Source organism: Melanotaenia boesemani, chromosome 1 (assembly GCF_017639745.1).
Source record: "Melanotaenia boesemani isolate fMelBoe1 chromosome 1, fMelBoe1.pri, whole genome shotgun sequence".
NCBI classification, from domain to species: Eukaryota; Metazoa; Chordata; class Actinopteri; order Atheriniformes; family Melanotaeniidae; genus Melanotaenia; species Melanotaenia boesemani.
In genome coordinates this window covers 21,980,264-22,005,284 of record NC_055682.1, presented here as the reverse complement: position 1 = coordinate 22,005,284, position 25,021 = coordinate 21,980,264, and the positions used below count along the sequence as shown (strand labels likewise).

General features: G+C 38.0%; 1 protein-coding gene across 1 annotated transcript in view; it reads right to left on the bottom strand.

Annotated features, from left to right (window-relative positions):
• aldh1a2 (aldehyde dehydrogenase 1 family, member A2) overlaps positions 1-22,555 on the bottom strand; it is a 29,080-nt gene extending 6,525 nt beyond the window's left edge. Inside the window, exons 1-7 of the mRNA XM_041984377.1 lie at positions 22,255-22,555; positions 14,842-14,946; positions 14,216-14,356; positions 13,696-13,825; positions 10,337-10,398; positions 9,545-9,673; positions 6,643-6,756 (exon numbers count right to left, since the gene is read on the bottom strand). Of these exons, the coding sequence (XP_041840311.1) occupies positions 6,643-6,756; positions 9,545-9,673; positions 10,337-10,398; positions 13,696-13,825; positions 14,216-14,356; positions 14,842-14,946; positions 22,255-22,371 (798 nt within the window). The 5' untranslated portion in view covers positions 22,372-22,555. The remainder of the gene's footprint in view (positions 1-6,642; positions 6,757-9,544; positions 9,674-10,336; positions 10,399-13,695; positions 13,826-14,215; positions 14,357-14,841; positions 14,947-22,254) is intronic.
• Between the last annotated feature and the right edge of the window lie 2,466 nt (positions 22,556-25,021).

Sequence of the window (25,021 nt, the reverse complement as noted above, 5' to 3'; positions counted from 1 at the left end):
AAACATAAAAAAGTATATTTATATTAGTTTTTACTGAAAAATCACTCAAACATCCATAACATTATAAAAGTTTGTTTAGAGTTTAATACATTATCTCATGATCATTAAGTCAATATTTCACTTATGGCCCACTCCATCAAAAGTTAGTTTGGAGTCATTTAGAAAATGATGTGGCCATACATACACATAATATTAATGAGTTTCAGGGTGGGATTTTAGATTAGACTCTCCTCTTCCCAAATGTGTCCACATGGGTCATTCGATCATTCACCCCAAACAACTTATAATTACGTTTATAGAATAAGTGACCTCTAGTGATTAATTGGGGAACTACATGTGTACTGTAGAAATTGCATGAAGATAAAGTTTACATCATAAAACTATTAACTTTTGTTCTAATGATAATATTTTTCTAATGCTTACCAAGTAGTATAAATGTCTAAATCTAACCAAGTGAAATATTGCTTTAAAGTATATTAGTAAAAGATTCTGAATGTATGTTATGAACATAAAAGTTATTATGCTACCCAACACTTGGACACAACACAAATGGATTAGGTTCAAGGAACAAAACTGGTTGGTTAGGACTTGGAAAAGATTACTGTTTTTGAGGTTTGATTCAGCATTTAATAAAAAACTGACAACCTGTCCACCTCCACTTTTGGTTTTAGATAGCTGCTGGGATAGTTTCCAGGCTCCCTATGACCATGAAGGGGATTGACTTTATATTAAAATGGATGGATAGAATGTAAACAAGGGAAACAGGCGTAACACTACACTTGATATGAGACAAAAAAGGGAACCTCAAAATTACACTTGTTCTAAAACTAAGTAGGAAAAGCGATTGCTGCATCTGTATATGCATTTCTTTTTCCTTTTGTACAGTTACTAAGTACTCATCAACAGATCTGTAGTTTACTTATCTGGAGAAAGAAAAATACCAACAAAGGCACAAATGATGAGGACTTTGTAATTATTGCATAAGCTCCCTTTAACTTTAATCAAATCAAATCAAACTTTATTTATAAAGCGCTTTTCATACCGAAGGCAACACAAAGTGCTTTACATGACAAAAAGGAAAAAAAGCAATTCATACATGTTAAAATAAAAACAAGCCTTCAAACACCAAAATAGACATGACTCTCTAATTTCTGTCTCTAAACTGAATGTGGGAATAAAATACTAAAAGTAATAAACATCTGGGTTGATGCTGCTGTAAGAAAACCATTTTATAGGGATCCATCCACACCAGGAGCCAGTCCACCCACGTCCACAGAGGCCATCGCCATAGCAACCACCGAGATCAGGGCAGGCTGGGGTTTACACCGCAGCCATAAGGTTGCAATGCAGGACCCCAGCCACCCAGACCAGGAGGATCACTGCAGCAACAACCTCCAGACTGAGCAGGCTAAACCCCCAGCGTGAAGCATCCCCATGAAGAAAAACACTGGAGTTAAAGCAAAAATTAAATAACCTTAAGAAACAATAGTAAACAGCTAATAGCAGCAATAATAAAAATACACATAAAGGACTTCATAAAATAATGTGCTAAAAAGTAATAAAACTGAGTAAAATGAAAATAAAATAACGTTAAATAAAATTATATAAAATAAATTAAGATCAAATAAAATTCCGTTAAAAGCTAAGCTTAAAAAAGGTGGGTCTTCAGCCTCTTTTAAAAGCATGAACAGTCTCTGCAGCCCTGAGGTTCTCTGGCAGGCAGTTCCACAGAAGAGGACCGTAATAATAGAAAGAGGCCTCGCCGTATGTTTTGGTCTTTACTTTAGGGACAACTAAAAGGCCGCTGCCAGAACCTCAGGGTCTGCAAGGGCTCATAATTTAAAAGCAAGTCAGATAAATCAGAAAGTACAAGCCCATTTGTAAACCAGTTAAAAGAACTTAAAATCAAACCTGGAACGCACGGGGACCCAATGCAGCGATTTAACAACTGCTGTAATGTGTTACATCTGGTCCTCTTCAGAACTCGTAGCGCCGAGTTCTGAAGTAATTGAAATTTAGCGGATGGACAAAAAAAATGCATTGATTAGAGTTAACAAGCCTATCCAGTCTCATTGAAATAGGAATCCAATGTCTGGTGGCATTATCACAGACTTATATTCATCAGATATTGGAATTTTTGACTTGTGAATGTCCACTGAATATGGCATAAGTTTCCATCCATTAGCTAGTGTCAATACTGACAGCTCCAAAGCATTTCTAGAAATATGACATCAGTCATTTATTTTGAACAAGCACTTATTAACTCAATATTTATGGTGCTTCATAAGTGTGTTAGTGATCATTATTAAAAATGCTTTGAAACCTGTTCATTGGCAGTGGCCAGGATTTGAAAGAGGGGGGCAGTGAGGGGAGCTCAGGGGAACTCTAAAAATAGCCCACTTTCAGTTTATATTTAATTTTATTTTCCATTGGTTTCCTTGTGTTTCTTAAAATAAAAAGATGGCATTAACTTGTCAGTGTTGAGTGTTTATTTATTTTTAATACATAAAAGGTGATCTGTTCCATTTCTTTCAGCAGTGTTGCTCGTTTGTTGTGTTCCGTGAGTCGCCGTACACACTAGCTTTTTGTGGTTGTTACAAGAACTTTCTGGTCCTATGTGAGATTTTCTGATTGTATCAGCTGAAGATAGCGGTAGAGCAAACTGTTTTGTCATAAGTAAGTATGGCATAACAAACCACTTTTCCTAGCAAGCACATTTACATGACACAAGAAGAAAATGAACTATTGTGTTAGTCTGACCAAAATCATGCAAAACAAGTTCTCAAAACCTCAAACATCAACCCAGATAATCCATCAGGAGTTTGAATGACTCCCATATGCATATGCTCAACTAGATTCAAATTGTCCACGGCATGTCCATTGCTTTTATCATATTTTGGATAAATAATTAAAGAGAACATTAACGTGTAAGTTAAAACTTTAAAGTATGTGTCTATCAATACAACCAAAGTCTTTCTGTTGCTTTTGTCTGAAGCATTTGGTTGTTGCTGTCATATAATATGATCCTGAATTTATGACCACACCAGCTTTATCTAACAAAATTGCCTTTCAAGTAACTTAAAGACAATGGCTGAGCAGTATCATCTATTATTTTAAGGTTATTTCCCACTAAGAAGGTTAAAAGTGGCAGAATGTCTTGAATATTTTTTATCACACAGCTCTGCAGCATTGTGCAATATTCAGTCAATAGGCTGATAACCCTCTCATTCATATGTATTGGAAAAAGACAGTGGTCTGATTAAATGGCCTGGACAAACTCAAACTGAAGCTTGTTTCAACTGTGCATTAAACCATACTAGCTGATGCAGCTCTGTCTTCTCTCTGGGTGAACTACCAGAGAGAAACAGCAGCAAGAATTAAGGATTGTCTTGTTCTGCATGGATCTGGTGTAACCACTGTGTAAAAAAAAAGGCTTCCATCTCAGACTTGTGTAATTTGTTTTAAAAAATAAAGATTTTTTTACAGACATGTGGTTCTACTGTGTTTGTGGTGAATGAGTTACACTAACAAGGTCCTCACAGAATGCTGTCATGCCATATTTTGGTAAGTTGAATTTTTGTGTAATGCCTGCAAATGTTTCCACAACATTGCTCATAATTTGGAAACATGAATAGTGAGAACTGCTACTCAGCTATATGAAATCAATCAGTTGGTCAGATTACAAAGATGTCTTGAAGACATAAGGGCCTGGATGACTAAATTTTGTCTTCTAAATTAAGTCAAGACTGAAGTTGTTGTCTTTGGACTTGATTGCCTCTGAAAGACAAGAGTTTCTTGGCTTCCAGTTCTACACTGAGGAGCCTTGGAGCTGTTCTAGAGCAGGATCTGTCCTTTGACTCACATAGAAAACAGGTTTCTAGGACTGCTGTCTTTCACCTAAATATTATTGCCAAAACTGGGGACATCTGGGCTCAGAATGAAACTGAAAAACTAGACCACTGTATCACTGTATCCTGAAGATCTCATAGTTGCATATTTTCCTAGCAGAGCACTTCACTCTCAGACTACAGGTTTACTTTTGGTTCGAAAAGTAGAATGGGAGCCTTTAGTTATCGGACCCTTCACTTATTGAATCAGCTGCCATTTCGGGTTCAAGAAGCGGACACCCTCCCTATCTTTAAGATTTGTTTTAAAACTTTACTTTTTGGTAAAGCTAAGACCCTTAGTTATCCCTTTAGTTATGCTGGGGGACGTCCCATGATGCACTGAACATTGTTTCACTTTTTCTGCATGTATAAATACATGGCATTATTACTGTCATTTGATTGTGTATGTATGTATCCCTGGCTTAGAATTGTGATGCTTGTTGACCCCCTCTTTCCTTTTCTCTCCATCCCCAGATGGCCACCTTTTCCTGAGCCTGGAAGGTTGTTACAAAATCTGCAAGAACAGAGCACTTAGTTCTTCTTGTCCAGGCTGCAAAATAATTACATAATTTTGTTCTTGATGCCCTAGTTTGGGAGTTCTTGGCTTATTCTTGATGTATCATCCAGGCAAAACTTTTTTTCCCTTTTCTGTCCGAGAACTATTGAAATTTGAAATTTGGAAACTTGACGTGGCCAAGATTAATGCAAAAAAGAAGGTGCAAAGCTGTCATTTCCGCTTTTCATCTGATGTGAAACATTCAACAATGCTGAATGGATAGTTTGAAGTAACAGCTGGACACGGCGGTGAGAAAGTACAAAAATCTATAAAACACATGTGGCATACAAAGACACACACACACACCACCCCACACAAATCCCCATCACACTGCGGATGAAGTTTCTAGTCAAGTATGAAATAACCAGGCCAAAACAAACCTTGTTCTTGTTCTTGCCACCCTGAGAACAAGAACAAAGTTCTCTGTTCTTGTGGAGTATGAAACAAGCTTCAAAGGGAATTTTTCTTTTATACTAACGCCCACCCTCTGGACATTTGATGCTAGGTAATTACTTTTAATGAATTGGCTTATAAAAACACAGTTATTCTAAACTGGACTAATTGGACTGATATGGATGATATAATGTATTTGTTTTACATGAATCATGACTTAACTACAATGAATTGGACTGAATTGGACTCTACCTTTAAAAGTGCAATGAGATTACTCTGTTACGAAGTGGGACAAGACAACTAAGATACTGAATTGAATTGAATTGAATTGAACTGAATTGAATTGAATTGAATTGAATTGAACTGTGTATATGTATTGTGTATCCTGGGTTTTTTGCCAGTGATTGTTGGCATTATTTTTTAGTTAGAAGTTATAATGGCAAAATTATCACTATCTCCTCATAGTAAATAATCCATTAAAAATTCCTGGATCCAAGCAGTGACCTGGATCACCCCTAAAATCTAATCACTTGTTTAAGTTTTGCTGAAAATTTAATCGAAATCTGTCATTAGCTTTTTGAGTGATATTGATAACAGACAGACAGACCAAGTAAGTAAATGTTTATTTATATGGCACCTTTCAAGATAAAAATCACAAAGGGCTTCACAATAAAACACAAAACAACACAGGACACATAAAAACAAATAAAACTAAGCCAAAACTTACTTACTTACTTCCAGACAGATCAATGACGCCGAAAACATTACCTCCGCCTCAGCGTGTATATAATATGTGTATGGTGGCTCGAGAAGATGACTTAGTGTATCACCACAGTCAATGAAAATCTTCTTTGAGAAACTTTAGTGGTAAATTGACAAACTGACCAATCACTGCTTTTGAGTTACAATAGCATCTTCAACCTGCCTTATTTTTCTTCCAGTAGTAGTGAGATAAAACACTCTGGGTTTCAACACAAATCGTTCATTGCACTGTTGAATTTTGGTTTCATTGCTGGGGCTTTGTGGCTCCTGACAGTGATCTATTATGTCTTTACCTGTATGGGCTTATCTGATCTTGCTCATGGTACAAACACTATCACTAAAACAACATAAGAAAAACAAAACAAAAAAAGAAAGCACTGCAGAGAGCTGGCTCATTTACTAAAGGCATTAATGAAATACAGGCTGGCCAAATCATAAAATGCCTTCTACATTTGTTTTGCTGTAAATGGTTTTAACAGAGGAGGTAGTCTGGTGGATGTGATGGCAAATATTTATAAATGATCTGTTGAGAAGGGATCTGCTGTCACGCTGTTTGCTTCAGCCTCAGGAATGTATTCAGACCAAAACATTCAACACCTAACATGGTATGTCCTCAAGCTTTGGGTTTACTGCTTCCCTGTACTGAAAATCTACAGATCTTTATCCAGAGGGGATTCTAATAGTAAGTTAAATGAAACATGCTGCTGATGTTCATTAATAATAGAGAGACAGCTGAAGGAAAACAGAGACCCAGCAGTGTTTTCAGAGATAAGTGTTTGTATACTCTTGACAATGCAAATATGCACATGTGTGTGAGATAAAATCAGAGCCTTGTCATGAGGAGTAATGACAGGGTACTCAGCTTATGTAAGAGCCCATTTGTTTGTCATTTAGACTTCAGGACAGGCACATACCATCCCTTAATTACTCAGCCTGCTCTTATGCTCTGCACATGTTTTTTTACTGTGTCACTTGTGCTCCGTGACAAAAGCACGAGCAGTAAACAGCTGCTGATCTGAGTCACATTAGAACAGAAAAAATTACCTTGGTCGATCCTGTGAAAGCCACTTTGTCTATGCCCATGTGCGAAGCAATTGCAGCTCCTGCAGTTGGCCCATTTCCTGGCAAAATATTGATGACTCCCGGTGGAAACCCGGCCTGTCAAAACAATATGAGAGGAAATAAGCTTTAGCGGAGATGACAGCAGAGCCAAGCAAAACTGCAGGCAGTGTGGGGGAATCCGGACCCAACCCATCGTCCCTACAAGCAGAGAGCAAAGAGAAAATCAAAAAGAAGACGGCCACAGACAGTCTCCAAAAAGAGGTGCGGCCAAAGAAGACTCAGGGGAAACAAGGAGGATGTGGACACTTAAACATGCACTTTACCAAGTTTCATTAGAGCAGGGTGTGATGCTGCATTGTTCCTATCATGTTTATGTTACTCATGTGTTTACCTCTATTGTGCACAGCTACACTCACCAATGCACTGCTACACATATACAACACATTAAATCAAATTAACTACACATTTCTAAATAATCTTAATCATATTTTTATTGACCTAACTGTCTTGGCTGAACCCTATGTATGACATTATGTGATGATACTTTATCCTTTGTTTTCCCTGTCAGCACTCTTTTGTGATGTGTCAGCATTTATATTACACCAATATTCAAGTTAGAAGTGAAAAGTACAAGCAGCTTTTTTAGACTAGCTCTCACCATAGTTAAGCAATCACATCACTGTTCAAACACCTTCACGTAAACATCATTAAATACTCATTATAGTTTTTACTATTTCTTTATTCACACATTCATTGTAAATGTTCTCTTTATGTTTAGTGTGATGCTAAATTAGGTTAATATAAGCAGTCTTTTATACTGTTTATGGTGCATTCAAGCACCACTGACACAGTTTGAAAAACAGGGTATTATTCACACACTGGTTTTCTTGGGGACCCTCATGTTAAAGATCCCTTTGTATAACAGAAACACAATGTAATCCAAGGAGTAATTGCTCAAGTCAGAGTAAAAGTGCCTGTTTTTGGCACTGAAATGGCACTGTTTTTTATAAGTTTCTGACAAGGTATTGGTAGGATTCCAGCAAAGATGAATGTGCCTCCAACATGTAACAAGAGCCTTGCTCCGAAATTTGGTGGGAGGTGAGTTGTTGCAGGAAAACAGTATAAACATAAGTGAGAGTAGAGAGAGGTAATGCTAGAGAGATGGAGTACAGAGCTTACTTTTATCAACATGATTAAAATGCCAAACAGTAGTTTGTGTTTGTGCATTCCCTTGGAGACACTTGGCAGATCAGTGTGAAAAGCCATCTGTGCTCAAGTACCTGGTGAGAAGGACTGAAAACGTAGGAGTGGACCTTTTAACTGTGCTAATTAATTTGCTTTTTAGAGAAAAAGACTGGAGGTTAGTGATCATAATTATTGCAGGCTTTGCCATCATGTTCAACTTGTTGCTCATCTATCATTTCAAAGCTTCAGGATTTAAAAGTCTGACATCTTTAGTAAAGTTCTTCTTGGACACCCTGCAGTGGTCCAATTCTTATAGAATCAGCCTTATTGTCATTATACAGCTTCAAGTCCAGTGAACTTGTGCGTGCTCCAACCAACTACGGTGCATATTGGCATAAGAAAATATAAAAAAAATAAGAAGCTAAAACAAGGAATAAAGCACAATAGTTTTTCCACTTGTGTTGGACTGGGACATAAGGGAGTAGTATTTAGATGTTTGAGAAATGCATTAAAACACTCCTTCCTTGCAATCCATAGTGTTTGCAATGAATTAAGATGTCAGTTTTGATTGGGATGACTACTGTTTGTTTTAAAAAAAAAAAACAGAGAAATCTTACACGAAGCCCAAAGAGAAAATTCTTCTCCAGGACAGAGGAGGCAGTTTTATTTGCTAAATTTATTTGATTGGCACACATCATGGCAAGATAACAAAAACAAACACTTTTACATCGACGTAGCCATTGCTGGTTATAGCGTTTTTGCTTAATACTGAACAGATTTCAAACATTTTGTATTGATCTAATATGACAATATAGATAGATAGATAGATAGATAGATACTTTATTGATCCCGAGGGAAATTCAAGCAATTTGAAAGAGATGGAGGAATAAAAGATCATTTCTCTTTACGGTTCAACATTCCTTATTTCCACATACATGTCTAAAATACACACTATACCCTCTAGTGAGAAAATCCATTTCTTTTCAAATTGATAAAAAAATCACTGCAGCAATGGAAAAAGCTCATTTTAGTAGATTTGCCTTTTACCTAATGAATTATGGAATTACCACAAGAAAATACCATTAATGTAAGGGGAGGACAATTTTGCAAGAGGTTGGTCTGAATGGTAGTAATGTGAAAGGTCACATGAACCATTATGCATGCCCTACATTCATTTACACAGCTTCCATTAATTTTAATGCCAGTGTATTTTAAACACAGCTACATAGTTTTTAATAAAGTTGTTTTTAGTAAAGTGTTTAAAATGTAGTTTGACTTTCAAGCTAGCAGTTTGTTAACCTGTTTGCTACCTTGTTTAGTAGAAAATTATGTTTATCTCTGGAATCCACCACAAAACCTAAAAGGTTTTAACATATTTTAAGAAATAAATATGCACACATTTTGGAAATAATGGGGATTTCCTTCCCATAGGAACGAATAAGCATGCAGTGTGGTTTAAAATCAGAAATAAAGTCTGAAAAGATTCAGTAGAGAGAGAAGACTATTTGTTAAACATCTGTTTGTTTGTTTTTTTGTTGCTTTGTAGCTACATTTACAACGGCCTCTCCAAGTAGTGTTAGCCAAACTCATGAACATTTTGTTCTTAGCAAAATAACTCCTGCAAATGATCTGATTCAGTTTGTTGTTTGACAGGCCAAACAAAACGTTTGCACTTGGCGGAGTGACTCTTGACATTTACCTCCTTAATAAGAGCTCCTATGTAGAGGCAGGTGAGTGGTGTCTGCTCAGCAGGTTTCAAGACAACAGTGTTTCCACATGCGAGTGCTGGACCCAGCTTCCATGCTGTCATCATCAGAGGGAAGTTCCACTATGCATGACACACAGGGATACACACACACAAGCGGGAAAATAATGCATCTGACACACTGGGTGGTCACAAGTCAAGTTCGATAACTCATCACTCTTAAGTCACTCACTCTCATTTTCACTCTGTCTAAACATAGTCAAGTGAGAAAATGTTCTCGGCACTTGCATAGTGTTTTCTCTTCCCACAGCATTCTGAGAAAATCAGGAAATTGCAACACATGTGCAATAGACCCATATCACTGTACAACACAAAGGCCTGTGTTATTTCTGCTTTACACAGGAGCCCATGGGGCTCAACGCAGAACCACACGCTTTTTACTCTCTTGCACAATCAACAGTGTCTCTTTCTCCTTGATCTTTTCCTCTTTTCTCATCATTCTTCTTCCCTCAAACCCATTTTGATAAGTCCCTCCCCTTACTGTTCTGCTTCTCACTTCTCATTCTCCATTACTCAAACTCAATGGCAAAGTCATTTTTGGGGCTTACCAGCAGGATTTACCCAAATAAACAATGACTGTCAGGGAATTACCGGAAAATGTAGAATGTAATCCAATAAACAGGCCAGTTTCTCTTTTAAATTCAGCCAATTCACTGTCATCACTTTTTTTCTTTACACTTTAATGTCGAATTTGTGCATGTCACTTTTAGGCAGGCTTATACTCACGGGGATAATTTGTCCGCAGACTCCAATCGGCTCATATCTAGTAAATGTCAGATACTCTCCATCTGTAGAGGAACACAAATGAGCACACACACACACACAAAAAAAAACTGGGTTACTGATTTCCAGTTTTTGCCAAAAACCATAAAAAATAACTCAAACACTTGAAAATTTTCACCGTCTGACACCTCTGCTGTTGTTGACTCAACATGTTAATTTGTAAAATAATCCACACGCAACATACCTGCTTCCTTAAACCCCAGTGAGGGATTACATTTCGAGCCTCCAACAGAACAGGCATGTGTGTGACTGTTTTAGGTCATAGAGATGGGTGTTATGCTGGAAAGATTTGCTCATTCCTCTTGCATTACTTGAGTAAAAGGAGGTCATTACTGAGGGTGTGCCATTCTTGTTAACTCTCCACAAAAACAATTCATATTGAGAAATGTGTGTATGAATTTATTACAACAGTGGTCAGCTGACGATTGCCTAATGTTGCATTTGGACAGGAATGATCAGAGGAAGATAACAAGCCAAATCATCTTTTTCAGTGGGAAACAGTAGAGGCATGGCAATGGACACAGAACTACAGTAAAGGTTCCCATATGTCAGCAGCTTCCCTTAATTCCACAGTCTTTTAAAACTGTTACTGTTTGCAGGTCAAATCCATAAAAACATGAGATTTTCCAGAGAAACTCCAGTTTTTGCCAGGCTTGTGTGAAACTATGACGCCTGTAAATGACTTAGATTACAATTTGGAACAAGCAATGTAAATGATACCAAACTGTGTAGCCAAAGGTGCTCCACATAATGACAGTCCCTATTCATGTCACACTGTCTGTGATATAAATTTAATACCACAATCTCAGCTTAACATGCAAGACAAACAGAAGGGGGTTATTGGTGGTAGACATATTGCACCTCATCCTGACATGTTTCCTTACATCACACAGACTGCAGGAATACCCCTGTTTAATTCTTCTGAAAGTCTACTAGATGAATGAAGCTTAAAGCAAAACCCCTGGGAAAATGCACACCGTGGCTGATTTGGCAGCAGTGTACAAGAGAAGCTTTGAGAGGGACAATGCAGTGATATCATGAGGTCTCCCATGTCTTCTCTTATTCTTTTTTTGTTCTTTGTGAAACAAACAGCCAACTTTTCCTCATTTCACCTCCAAATTTAACTGTCATATACGGCTGATACCAGCCTATGCTAAATAAATTAATTATAAGTGTTTGGATTTTCACCAGTTTGCTACCTCCCAGTGCTGACACTGTTTTTAAAAACTCTGAATACTCTAAAACTTATTGAGTCAGGTTGAATTAACAGCTAAAAAATTACTGCAGTCATGTAAAAGGACCTCCTCACCAAATCCAAAATGGGCATTTGCATAATGACTTCCAGGTGGCTAGTTTAGTACTCCTCAAATAATAAAGAATCAGCAGCAGGCCACTTTTGGGGACCTTTCAGCTGACCAGTCAGAGCAGACTGTGGCTTTCAGAAGAGATCTTAAAGACACAGAAGCTAAAACGGAGTGTTTAAATCTGATGAAAAGTTATACTGCAGCAATGTACAGTACTAGACATACAATGAATTTTGTTGAGGTAAACACAAACCTTTTTCTGGTAGACTCCCAAAATAAAAATATGGACCTCTAAATGAGCATATGTGGATGCTTTAATGAGGCTGGATATCAAATCTCACATCACATCTCAATAAAACATCTGGTGATTACTTACAGTTGTATGAATAACTTTGGTATAACAAGTTTATTTGAAATATTATAAATAATTGTAAAAATGGAGTATTATCTGTTGTGACTGCATATCCAGACGCTAACAGAACTCTATAGTGACCACCATCGTTACCCAGACTACAGACATTTACAAAAATGTGTATTAACACTTACTGTCAGTAAACCAACCAACTGAAAGTGATTTTGAGAAAAAAATTAGACAAAAATATTAAACTCTTTCTACATTACCAGAGGTGAAAGGTTTTGGATTAATGGTGAATTAATTAGTAGATGTTACTGCACATCTCTACCCTGAGAAAACTGTATAAAAGCTAAGAAACAACTATATTTCCTACAAGACCCTTCATAAGGCCAGCAATAACCTGCCAAGATCTTGTAAATTTCAATAGATAAGCAAGAGAGATCATCTTAACTGGAAAGACCACAAAGTGGCATGTTAGGTGCACAGTTAGAGGAGGGCTGGTGTCTGCAGAGCATAAACACAAAAATACTAAAGGACAAAGCCCATGAGCCTGTTTACCCTGCTCTGGTGATACAGAAGTGTTAAAACACCTGATGATGGAGCGCTTTCCTCCATCAGACTGTGAGACTTCTGAATCCATCCTCCACACTTTTCCTTCTTTTTCTTTCTTTCTTTCTTTCTTTCTTTCTTTCTTTCTTTCTTTCATTCTTTCTTTCTTTCTTTCTTTCTTTCTTTCTTTCTTTCTTTCTTTCTTTCTTTCTTTCTTTCTTTTTCTATGAGCAGAATAAAAGGTTATCCTCTTGAATTTCATTATACAATCTTTGGTTACATAATCAACATTATGTGGATTCTGAAATTTAGAAATCATGCATTCATTTTATTTTCAACACAATAAGTTGAATTTAGGAAAAAGCTAGATTAAATATTGTTGTTGCATAAGAAACAAGTTTTTTTTTTTCAGTTAAGATCTAAGTACTCAATGAATCAGAAAATTATACAAATAGCCAGGAAAAAAAATTCTCAGTGTTTTTTTTTTTTATTTATTTTAATCCAACATAAATCAAATTGTGAATTAACAGATTAACCATTATGACTCAGGGTAGGGCTAAATACATTTTTACAAAGATGGTTAGAAACTAAAATTTATATCTAAAAATCTGGACTAATACAAATTATTTTTTTTATTTTCACCAGATTATAACTGAGATTAATAGTTTTAACTTTGTGGTGTGAGAGAACCCACGCATACACAAGGAGAACATGCTAACTCCACACAGAAAGGCCACTGTTTGAACCTCTCACCGGCCAAGGCTCAAACCAGCGACCCTCTTGCTGTGAGGTCGTGGTGCTTACCACCACACCACCGTGCAACCCATGATTATGCATTGATTGGCATTAAAATCCCGGACATAAATAATAAAATACCCATAAAGAAATAAAACTAGAATTTAAATGAAGTCACATCTGATTACAGAATAAGGTAAAAACACTAAGCTTCAGTTCTAAACTCATTTCCAATAACCACCATGCTTCGTCTCAACATTTCCACGCTCATCCCTAAAACAACCAACTTGCCCCATCATCATCATGTTTTTATTCTATTTCGCTGAAACTCTGCTAAAGTACTTAAAAGTAGTTCTTACCCATTGGAATGGAGGTGCCGTGGATCTTGTCAGCATATCCAGCAAAGTATCTCAGAGTCTTTATAGTTCCTTGGAGGTCGACAAACAGGGTGGGCAGGAAAGGCTTCCCACTGTTCAGTGACTCGATGGTCTGAAGAGACGAGGGAGAGTTTGAGAAAAATGTGATATAACCTTGTGATCTTCACATAATTCCAAACTGTTCCATCCTTTACTCACCCATGGGTGAAATGTGACACCAAGATAACATTAAACTACAAATACAGCTCCTCAGTTCTCTTTAAGGTAAAGCAAATATTTGTATTTTCAAACACGAAGGAAACCAAGAGAACTTTGCAGAAGACGTAAAATGTTTTAGATAAGTTAGGAAACAAAGAGAAACTGAACTGAAATATAAAATAAGAGATCAAAACAGGTGAATATGCCTGTAAAAGACATTCATTGCATAGACTGTTTTGTTATTGTCATGGTAATTCAATTTTGTTCAAATTAATTAAAATTTCACAGTATTTCATCCACTTACTGCTAAATACACACTGTCCCTCTCCACCAGGTCAGCCAGTTTGGCCAGCAGTCGTCCCCTCTCAGATGCATCCATTCTCCTCCAAACAGAGCCCAAAGAAAAGGCAAGGCGAGCTGCCTGCACCGCTTTATCAACGTCCGCCTTCAAGACAGAGATTTCAAACGATCATTAGTTTATCAGCTTTGTTGCTTTTTTTGCAGACTAATGCAATCTGTCTCTCCTAGGCAGCAGGATGTGAACATATTTACTGCTAGATTATATAATTACTAACAAATTAAAAAAGCCTTATTTCACAATTCTGTTTTTACTGATTTTTTTTAAAGAAAACTGACCTGTATTTTAAAAACTGAAGGCAAGACTCTAAGTTATACTGATGAGAAATTATTTACACTGGGAAACTATCAAATGAAGTAAAATGAAATATACTTATACTTGATTATGCTACCTTACATCAGTTTTAGGTCACAATTAAGGGCCTGTGTGGGGCTTTATACATGTGTGCTCACAAACAACTTGACTAGGATTAATACCTGATACTCCACTATCTTCATTTTACTACTCTGACCAACTAGAGTATTTAGACATCATTTCTTCCACCTCTAAAAGTTTCTGTGTAGAGTATTTACCTTTTCTGCCTCCTGGACCTCACAGATCTGCTCTCCAGTAGCCGGATTGTAGGCAGGAAAGACCTTCCCACTAACAGAGTCCTGCCACTCATTGTTGATGAAAATCTGCAGACAAGAGTTTTCAGTTTGAACTCAAATGTCATTATAATCTTACATAGTTTGTTCATGATTGTATCAACTGGACTCATAATGCACAACTTGCTAATACTGGGTGTAAGTGGAAGATACTGACTAGTTTTGTTATTCATAAATATTTATGTCACCCTACGTAATCACGTCATTACACTTTTTTGGCTGCAGTAATGTGCTTGTAGAGTGTGCAGGACAAACAGCTCTCAGGCGGCAGGCTCAGCACATCCAGGCTCTTGTGTAAGTGATATGGGAGAATCTCTGGAAATCTGGACAGAGATTCCTGCCCGTCCAGCATTGCTCTCTGGGGAGTGCTCCACCATCCAGACAAAGGGGGTGGGTAGGTGTGTGTGTGTGTGTGTGTGTGTGTGTGTGTGTGTGTGTGTGTGTGTGTGTGTGTGTGTGTGTGTGTGTGTGTGTGTTGGGGTGGTGGTGGAGGGGGGATAAATCCCTATCAGACACCATACACCCACCTACCCACCCCCTGCACAAAGACACACGTTTCACAACATATCTGCTCATTTACGAGATCATAAAACACGTGCTGTGCTTAGTTTCTGTGATGCGTTAAAGCAAGTCTTCCATTAAACAACCGCCTGGAATTTCAAACAGGACATATTCAACATCTCTTAAGAGCAGAACAAAAATAAATGTTTACACTAACAGAAAACTTAGAATTATGCCACAGAAACACAACTAAAGACCTTCACCCCCTGATGAAAGGTGAAACAAAATGCAAGGTGTGTCTGTTGAGACATCCATGAAAAATCTCCTTCCTCGCTGGCATGTTTAGATTCATTAGGCGGACTGCTCACACACTGTTTTTAATGACTGTCAGTCTGTCTGATAAATAGAGTGCAAGAAGAACATCTGCTGGCACAAATCTCTCTGTGTATACATTTGCTCTTACCATCCTTCTACTTGGATACACTAAGAGCAAACCCGAGAGCAGGGTTCAAGTATCCCACTGGCTTCAGCCTCCCCAAACTCTCCAACATGTTTACCTCCATAAACGCTTGGCTTTAAGTACTATTTAATTGGTTGTAAAATGTTAGCTCTGTTTACTTAAAGGCTGGTATAAAAGGAGTCTGATGACTATGCCTACCTCTACCTTATCCTACCCTCAGCTCTCTAGCACACAATGTGGACTGTGCGTTGGATTAACTCGCAGGTGTTTGAATTTTCCAGAATCTGTACGCATCACTCCACAGATACATTCCTTTATGGTTTCCTTTGTACTAGTCATCTACAACCTGACACATTGTGACTCCTTTCCCTACCAGTCTTTGCAATCTCAGGCACCTTCCATCAGAGGCCACCTTTAATCTGCTGCTCATTAAGACCACTTCATAAAATTGTCAGCAACGATAAGGACCAAAGGTCCCACTACAAAAACAAAAAGTCCTGCAGAGCACTGAATTAGTTTTTAAATTTATAGGGGCCACTGAAGTGGGATGCCCTAAATCAGAGGAGCCCCCTGACAGCCTCAACAGTCTGAGCAAGAATGCAGGCCATGGGTAGCTTTATGCATGGCGTAACCCCTTCTCACTAGATGCTGCTAAAGGAGAAGGGATGGAGCGCGAGAACAGTAAAGCAGGCCCCACCTAAATCATGGTCAGAAAAGGACAACTGTCAGCCGCCGCTTGGCTCGGCCCTCTTGCTGGGCTCAGGCTGGTGTTAGACTTTTGTCTCCTTCCATTGAGAGACTTGATTAAGATGACAGGCCCAAGTTGTAAATCAACTCTCAAGGTTTCTTAAAATTGCTTTTAGGATCATTTGGACAAGGGGCAAAGAACGCGAGGATGAAAAAGCAAGTGCAAGGGTCCATGTTTTAAAATGACAAATGATGTTTTCTTTCCCATTCCCTGCAGGGTCATTACTATCGCTTCACATGGTAGTTTCATGTTTATGGAAGTCTGTGCTTCCACTCGGTACTTTGAATTTAGGTAATATTCTGCAATTGCATCAAAAAGTCTTTTTCTCTTACAGTTGAGAAAGTTTTTCCATTTAATTCAGCATTTTCTTTAAGGGCATGAGAATTTCCAGGCATGACAAATGTTTGATTCAGTTTTCTTTGTTGCTTTGTTAATTTGAACAAACTTCGATGTAAAGCGTCATATATGATGCCTCACTCAAAATGAGGAGACCTGATGTGGAAGAGATCTACGCACTAAGAGTATAGGTCAAGACTTTGTGCATGGTTCACAGTGCAGCTGCAAACATTTAGCAGCTCCCATGCTTTTCTGTAAAAGTTAGTCCCATCATCTAGAGTTAGCTTTAACGGTTTTACAAAAAAAAAAAAAAAAAAATGTAAACATTTATTGAAAGTTTTCTTTTTGGCTCAGCAAATTGCTTCCTGAGTCACAATAATAATAATAATAATAAAACTTTAACTATACTAAAATGAAATACAAAGAGAAAATCTCTTCTTTTTTTTTGCTGTTAGCTAAACATTGCATGATTTTTGTGACCATTATTTTTTTTCAGTGTATTGCAATAGGAAGTAAGCAATGCCAAAACACTTTTAGCTGCCAACAAAACATCTGTTTAGCTCTCTGCTTCAGAAGGAACGGCTGAAGGAATTCCAAGGGCCTCGTCTTATTTCTTAAAGCAGGAGGATGGGGGCAGGATTAAAAGTGTGTGTGCGTGTGTGTGTGTGAGTAAGAGAGAGAGAGAGAGAGAGAGAGAGAGAGAGAGGGTTTGTATATGTGTGTGTTTATACACAACATGTCAAGATTCCACGGCCAGACGAATCCTACGGGCACCTGCAACGCTTGTCTGCGCAGGAAGTTTCATATCCTCCCCTATTGCAGGACCTCTGTTTCCTTTCTGCCTCTGGATTGGTTTCAAAAGTCTTATAATTACTACTGTTACAAGTGAGGAGAGCATGTGAAAGTGGAGACCAGCTGGTGTTTTTTCTCCTCCTCCTCTCTGCATGTCTGACACCATGGAGCCTTCATGTTTTTCATTCACACACTCATAGACAATGCCACCCTGCTTTCCTACATTTTGGAAAGGGTGACCTCGCTGTCACTGACTGGCAAACATCTTTGTCTTGTCAGTATGTGTGGGCGACGGGTTAAAGCTGTTCATCTTGACTCCAAAGTGAAGTGAGAAACAAACCAGGTTTGACAAACTCCCTGTTCATTTCTCTCAATGTGTTTTTGAATATACGGTATGCTTCACAAAATATATTTGAGCTTAAGCTACAATCTCAATGAAAAACAGAGCAAAGCACCAGAGTACATTTCAGGAATCAACACTGGAAACCGATCTCTTATTACTGGTGATGAGGTTTGATGGGTTTCCTGTGTACTTTACCATTCTTTAAATCTCAGGTAAAGGGAGTGTTTAAAGAGCATTTTAACATAGCTTTACTCTGGGGATCAGCACACAAAGAGGAAGTGATTTGTAAAGAAATGTCCTGCTTTTTCACAGACAAATAAACACTGGGAAAAGCATTTCTGTCTCTGCCGAGTCTTGTGGGTGCTGAAGAAAGAGCCTATTCCAACAGATTTATGAAGCCAACTGCTCTTTATAATGACACCGGAAGGATTTACACGTTCTTTGTCAGGAGGGCTACACACTGAAAGTATGGGAAATTAATGGGGCAACCTTGCTGTCACTGTTCTTCCTTAAACAGTGATTAAGAGACAAGGGACATGATGTTGACCTGTCTGCTAAGATGATAATTTACACTCACTGCACAAGTAGGCATTTCACACCAGTGGACACATTATGGTGGTGCACAGTTACTCTGTCACAATCAAAGAGATGTGTGCTCGAAGTACATGGTCATGTGTGTGCGAACAAAGTGATTGTGTAAGCAGAGGCAAAGAAGAAAAGGAGGAGTTCTCGCTGTGCTCTATGTGATAAATCATTTAGTTGCACAGTATCCTCTAACTTTGGCTCTGTTTGATCTTGATCGCAGTAAGATGGTGGTTTTGAAGTGAAAAACTCCAGAACTGCAGGTCAGGCTGTGGCGAGGCAAGGCCACAAACCCACACAGTGAGACAGGGTCATAATTTACACCCCGGTGGACAGCACCTAGCATCGGGGAGCCTCCAGCCTCCATCTGTACTATCTCAATCAGTGACAGATTGATGGAGCCTCTTCTTCATCCAAACTAAGAAGATGTCTCTGCATAGACTGCTTTACTAATACACAGGTCCTCAGCAGACACATTCTACATGGGTTCCTATGGTGAAAGTGCACTAATGCATCACTCACAAAGCAACAAAGAAAATTTATAACTTTTGATTAAGAGATTTATAACTCACATAACACACAAGTCAGCTGAGTCAGGGCCTTGAATCTGGTATTTGTAAGTACTTTAAATGTGAAGCACTATTTTCTATGTAGTTATCCTATTAGAGCTACAATAAAAAGCAACAGGTTTCTTTTAAATAAGCTCTTTTTCTTGAGTCAAGCATGTGTGCACATTCATAGAGGCTTAACAGTAAAATCTGTGGAACATTTTGACAATTTCAAAAAGTTTGCAAAGTTATATAATAACAAAGAAAAAAATGCATGTTTTTTACTACATGCAATAAATGAATAAATAAATTAAATGTATAGGCTGTTCGTTTACCACAAAAATCAGCAAATTCCTGCTTTTAATTTCCATCCTTGTTAAATTCATCCCACCAAGTGTCTGGTTTAAAAACTCATTATCACTGAACAGTGTGAAAAAACTCCCAAAGGCCTGAATTATTACCTGCTAAAAAGAGCAGGAGAACTTTTCCTGAATTATACATACAATTCTCTCTTTTTCACTCCTGCCACAAGTGACAAACACCAACAAATAGTTATCATCACTCTAATATTTATGGCTTCCTTTGTGGTCCTATCAACCTTTAAACTGTTTCTGTTTTGTAACCCAGCTGTAACAGAAATGCGGGGGTAGGGGAAAGGAAGAAAACTCTCCTAATAGTTGTGGCTACAAGAGAAAAATGTTTATTAAGACTAGAAATTCTCACAAACTAATAACAGATCCCATTTTTTATGGATGCACATAAGAATAGATTAATATCACACGACGACAGCGTGTCTTTGAAAGGCGATTGGTTAATGACTCTGTGAAAAGGACAAGGGGCAAACCTCAATCACAATAACATTTTTGCTTCATTGTTATGGAAGGATATCTGTCAAGTCATGGAAGTGTGTCAAACATATCTCTGTTTGCAAGATTATCTCATGTAATCTTTTTGTTATAAAACAAAAAAAGCTACTGTGTTATATATACGTGAATTTTTTTTTTCCAAGTCTCAATAAAAAATATATATTTTAAAAAAAGCTGGACATATATACAGTGTGTATAAAAGTAAAAATTGTATCTGCGGAGAAAGAAGCCAATATCATTGAACAATGCTAGTTGTTTCCCATGCAGTCAGCAGGGTGGAGAACAGGAACAGGGTGTGAGGAGAGCCCACGCCAGGGGTGCCCATAAATCAGGGCCCTTCTGCCCCCTATGTCCACCAAGCCAACAGGGACTGGATGATCCAAATTCCTGGGGGTTAATTCACCAAGTCGCTCCCTAAATTTCCTCCTGTACACTGTAGTTTCCACCCTTTTAACTAAGACTCTGCAATATGAGAGAATGGAAAGCTTACGCCACGCCAGAACCTATGCAACATGTACTATGCAGTACAGCAGTGGCGTGCCCTTTGCACTTAAAACACGGAGTTTACACAGAGCAATTACTGCAGAGAATGAACTTCCACCACACTATCATTAATCTGCCCTCTGTGAGGTATGCTCTTTTATCTTGCAATCATAAAAACACTTGTCCTGCAGAGAAAGGACCATTTTAGCAAGTTGCATTTTGACTGGTAAAACTGCTGATGAGACCTTAAACTAAAAATCATGACAAGAATTCAAGAGTGAAAGACACAACCCCAAACTGAAGTTGTGGATTCACTTCAAGGTGACTGGTGACAAAAAAAAACCCTACAAGAATGTTTCAGATATGTAATAAAGCATAAACAAACATTTGCATGAAATCTTTTGCTGGCATACTTCCCTGTGAATTAAAGGGTATTCATTCTATTTTCAGCATGATTTATATCTTGAATCAAATTAAGTTTTTTATTTGACTAATTTTTCTTTCTCTGGCTGTTTCTGAATCTCCCTTCTTCCACCCACAAATAGTCTTCCTGCAGAAGAGTCCAGCTCTGGCAAAATATTTCTGACAACATGCATTTTAATTCTGCAAATTTATTGACTAAACCAACTTTGTGTTACGCAACGAGAAGAAATGCTTGATTCAAATCATGAGCTTTGACATTTATTTGGACTCTACAAAGCTGAGTGTGTTGCCATTATCCATGTCATAAATAGTAAGCATTCAAAGAGCAGACAGGGACGATTTTTCCTCCACTGATGTTACTGTGAATGACTTAAAAATAACAAAAAAAAAAAACAGAGACACATACAATCCTCATATGTATAAAACGAAATACAGAGATAAATTTTAGTTCCAATTTTTACTTGCAGTTTCACAAGCAACCCTTGAATTACTTTCTGAGTCCTATAAAAAGCGTTTTAGGAATTGGTTTCTCACGCAATAACCTGAATTAATACTGGTGTTGTGTCTTCACTGGTTTAATTGGTGCAACGTGGAATAAATGTAGAATAACAAACAGTGAGAGCACGTGATTCATTGTTGTATATATATATATATAAATATATGTTTTTTTTTACCAGTACTTTACTTGCCGTGTTAATAAAAACACGGACACGCCCTTTATTTATACGTTTTTTAACACCTACAACTAGACGCACGCGCTATTACAACGATCAGACTATGCATTTGCGCAGTTACTTTGCATCTTTTAAAAAAAGGGAAAAAAAAGAAAGGTGTTATTAGCAGATTGTTAAAAAAGTGTTTCCTAAAACGTAATTAATTCTTGTAATTTCTATTTGATTCGTTGTGTTTTTGTCTGTTTTGCTTATTTAAAAATACTTTGCAGGAGTTATTGATTTAATAATACTCTACAATGAGCACGTGCGAACTCATAAAAAGGGAGAAAAAGCAAAGAAATCATACGACTCAACGTGCACTGGTAAGCGTTAACAGGTCTGAACCAGAACAACTGAGATTTATAACTTTCTGTTGTAAGATGAAGCAGTCTCACGGTAGTAAGTTTATCCACTAGCTGTCTGCCGCGCGAGAACACAAATTCTATGAAGTTCTGACAGATTTTTCAGCCCTGAAATGTGTGCGCAGTCGGAACACGGAAAGTAAACTGTAGTCTGTCTGCAGCGGAGTAGAAAGAAACAGACCTTTGTATACTTGATCTCCGGGTTGGGCACCGGTGAGGGCATCAGCTGGAGGGATGCCATAAGAGCAGCGGGGTCGCTCTTCACCTCTCCCGGGATCTCGATCTTACTGGAAGTCATCACGGCCGTCTCTCCGCTCGTCTGCCTGCGTGCTGTGCCTCTGCGGGGTTTTTTCAGCGGATTTCTGATTGAGGTTTTGGGTTCCTTCCTGGGTTTATAGCCAGGTGTCTGCCGCGCTTCATTTTCATTGGGCAAACGAAAGGGCCGTCCTTTTGAAAATTTAATTCAAGCATTTACATAAAAGACCTCAGCCATGCGTGCTAAGGAGGAACACATCCACCCCACCCACCTCACACACCCGGTCCACTCAGTTTCTCAGTTGCTTTCACTCACCAACAGTTGACGCTTTTACGTAGTTATTCATAGTTTTACATACACAAATATCATGCCTAAACTCCCTGCGGCGAATAATCAGTAGTCTGGAACTGATTATCACAAGCGCTTTGCTATATTCACTCAAAAGTAATAATAATCCATGATATTAACACCAAGTACGTTTTTCAAAATACGCATTTTGTGGTATTTAAATAAACAGATAACTCCCCAAACGTACTGAAGCCCAATATTCTAATGAAGCTTATACACTGCAATTTGTTTTGCAAAATAATCTCTGCGAGCTCCATTTGACAGCTTTTTGAGTTCATGGAAAGATCTTCAGATGCAGTTTGATTTGTTAATTTTTGAAATTTCCACGAACGCGTCAGGTACTTTGAATTAAGATTAAAAAAATCATCCAAGTTAGTTTCCACCTGTCATGCAAAGGCGTAAAAATGAAAACTCACACCATTATTAACCATTTCCTCTAAGTGACATAAAGGCGTCACTTTTCTTTTCAGCTTGCTATTACCCTGTGGGCTTATTTGCCTAACACAACCTCCCCACGGTCTGAGATGTTATGTAAATGTGGACTACAGGGATTGCTGCTACTTGCTGGGGTGTTGTTGGCACAGATTTGTCCTGCAGGTGATAATTCCCTCCAGCGCCTCCTTAAACCTCCCAATATACATCGTCGAATTAGCAGTGAGGGGCCCTGTCTCAGAAAACTAAAGGTATTAAAGAAAATCCACCTACACATTAACACATCCACAACATATTCGTGTAATCCCAGCTAAGCGGCATGACCCAGGTAGAAGTAGCCAGCTGTTTAAGGGTAAATAAAGGGTTTCTTTGTATTTTCTGGATCATTTATTTGGAGGAATTTTCATGAAAATGAGAGGAATCCAACATAAAACAAAGTGTTAAAGCTAGTGGGTCTATTGTCCTCGGCAAGTCACGTCTTTGATCGACTTTTACACGTCAGATTTCATAACCTGAACCTCTTGACGGAACAAAGGGGTTTGGAGACAGATGTAGGTCCATCATTTACAAACCCCCGGAGGATGCTTTTTCTCCATCAGCACATCACCCTTTTTTCACAGCATGGGCGACACTCTCCAAGTGTCTGTTTCACATCAAAGAGGACCAGCCTGCAATTGTGACATTGATTAATGGATTCAAAACATCCCGTCCACAGACTGTCGCCTCACCTTTTTCACAAAGCACAGCAAACGGGAGATAAGACGAACCGGGGAGACGGTGTGACAAACTTCAGCGGCGCTTCAAACGTATTCATGGAGCTCCCTCTGTTGGACGAAACGAGCCTCGGCCGCTGCAGTGTCACCCACGGAAGAGCTTCATATTTAGTGGTTTTGATCTACTGGATGGGGTGTTGATGGCAACACTTGAAGATAAAAAAAACAGAAAGAAGCAGGAACAGGTCGAGAACAGGAATGAGATTATGTTCGCTTGCAGCTGCATGCGGCTTGAAGAAAGGTGAGTGAGAAGTGATGGAGAGAGAGAAGTCTGGATCTCCCCGAGATGCAGAATCTGCGATCCCGCTTTAAGAGAAAAAACCAGAAACAAAATTATTCAAAGCTGTTCCTCTCTGATTCCCCCCTCAAACAATCAAGTGTGTAAAGTTACTTATTAAACAGCTGCATGTGGATATGGATGAAAAAGTCCTGGAAAAGTGGGCTACTTGAAAACTTTCTATAAAATATTGCTTCCATATCTCAGATTTAAGTTTGCTTTATTTAACGAGATATTTGTTGTCTACGTGCTTTTTAAAAAAATAGTTTATTGCGTTAATAGAGGAGATTTTCTGATTTGTTTGTGATATTTTTTAAGGCCTAGGCCTATTTTAAATTGAGCTAGAACATTTATTCATTAAATAAAAACTGAGTTTTAACTTAATACCTGCATTGATTCACGGTTTATTATTGGTCACAAAATTTGAACACTAACACAGTAAACTGTGTTAAACAGAAACAAACCAACAGGTTTTCATGAAGGGTGTTTAAAATACGGGTTGTTAAAAATAAAAAGAGTTGTATCTGGGAGGTTTTCTAAAATAATCCTGCTGTGTGTGCCGTATTTGTAATATCGCGAGCAAGTCATAAAGTTTAGGTTGTGTTTGATGTGTGCATAGGGTCATTTTAATCACATTTAGCTTTTACATACATGAGCTTGATTTTAATGGAATTAAAGGTTGTATAGTTTTATTATTTTTTTTTTTTTTTGTGGGTTTAAATTTAATCGAGAAATCAGCGTTTATTTATTTATTTTTCTTTTGATTTAGCCTTCATTAGCAAGACTCCTAATTTTAAAATAATAATAAAAAAAAATCTAATTTCGTTTAACTTAATCTCACAATGTCACGGGAACAATTTTA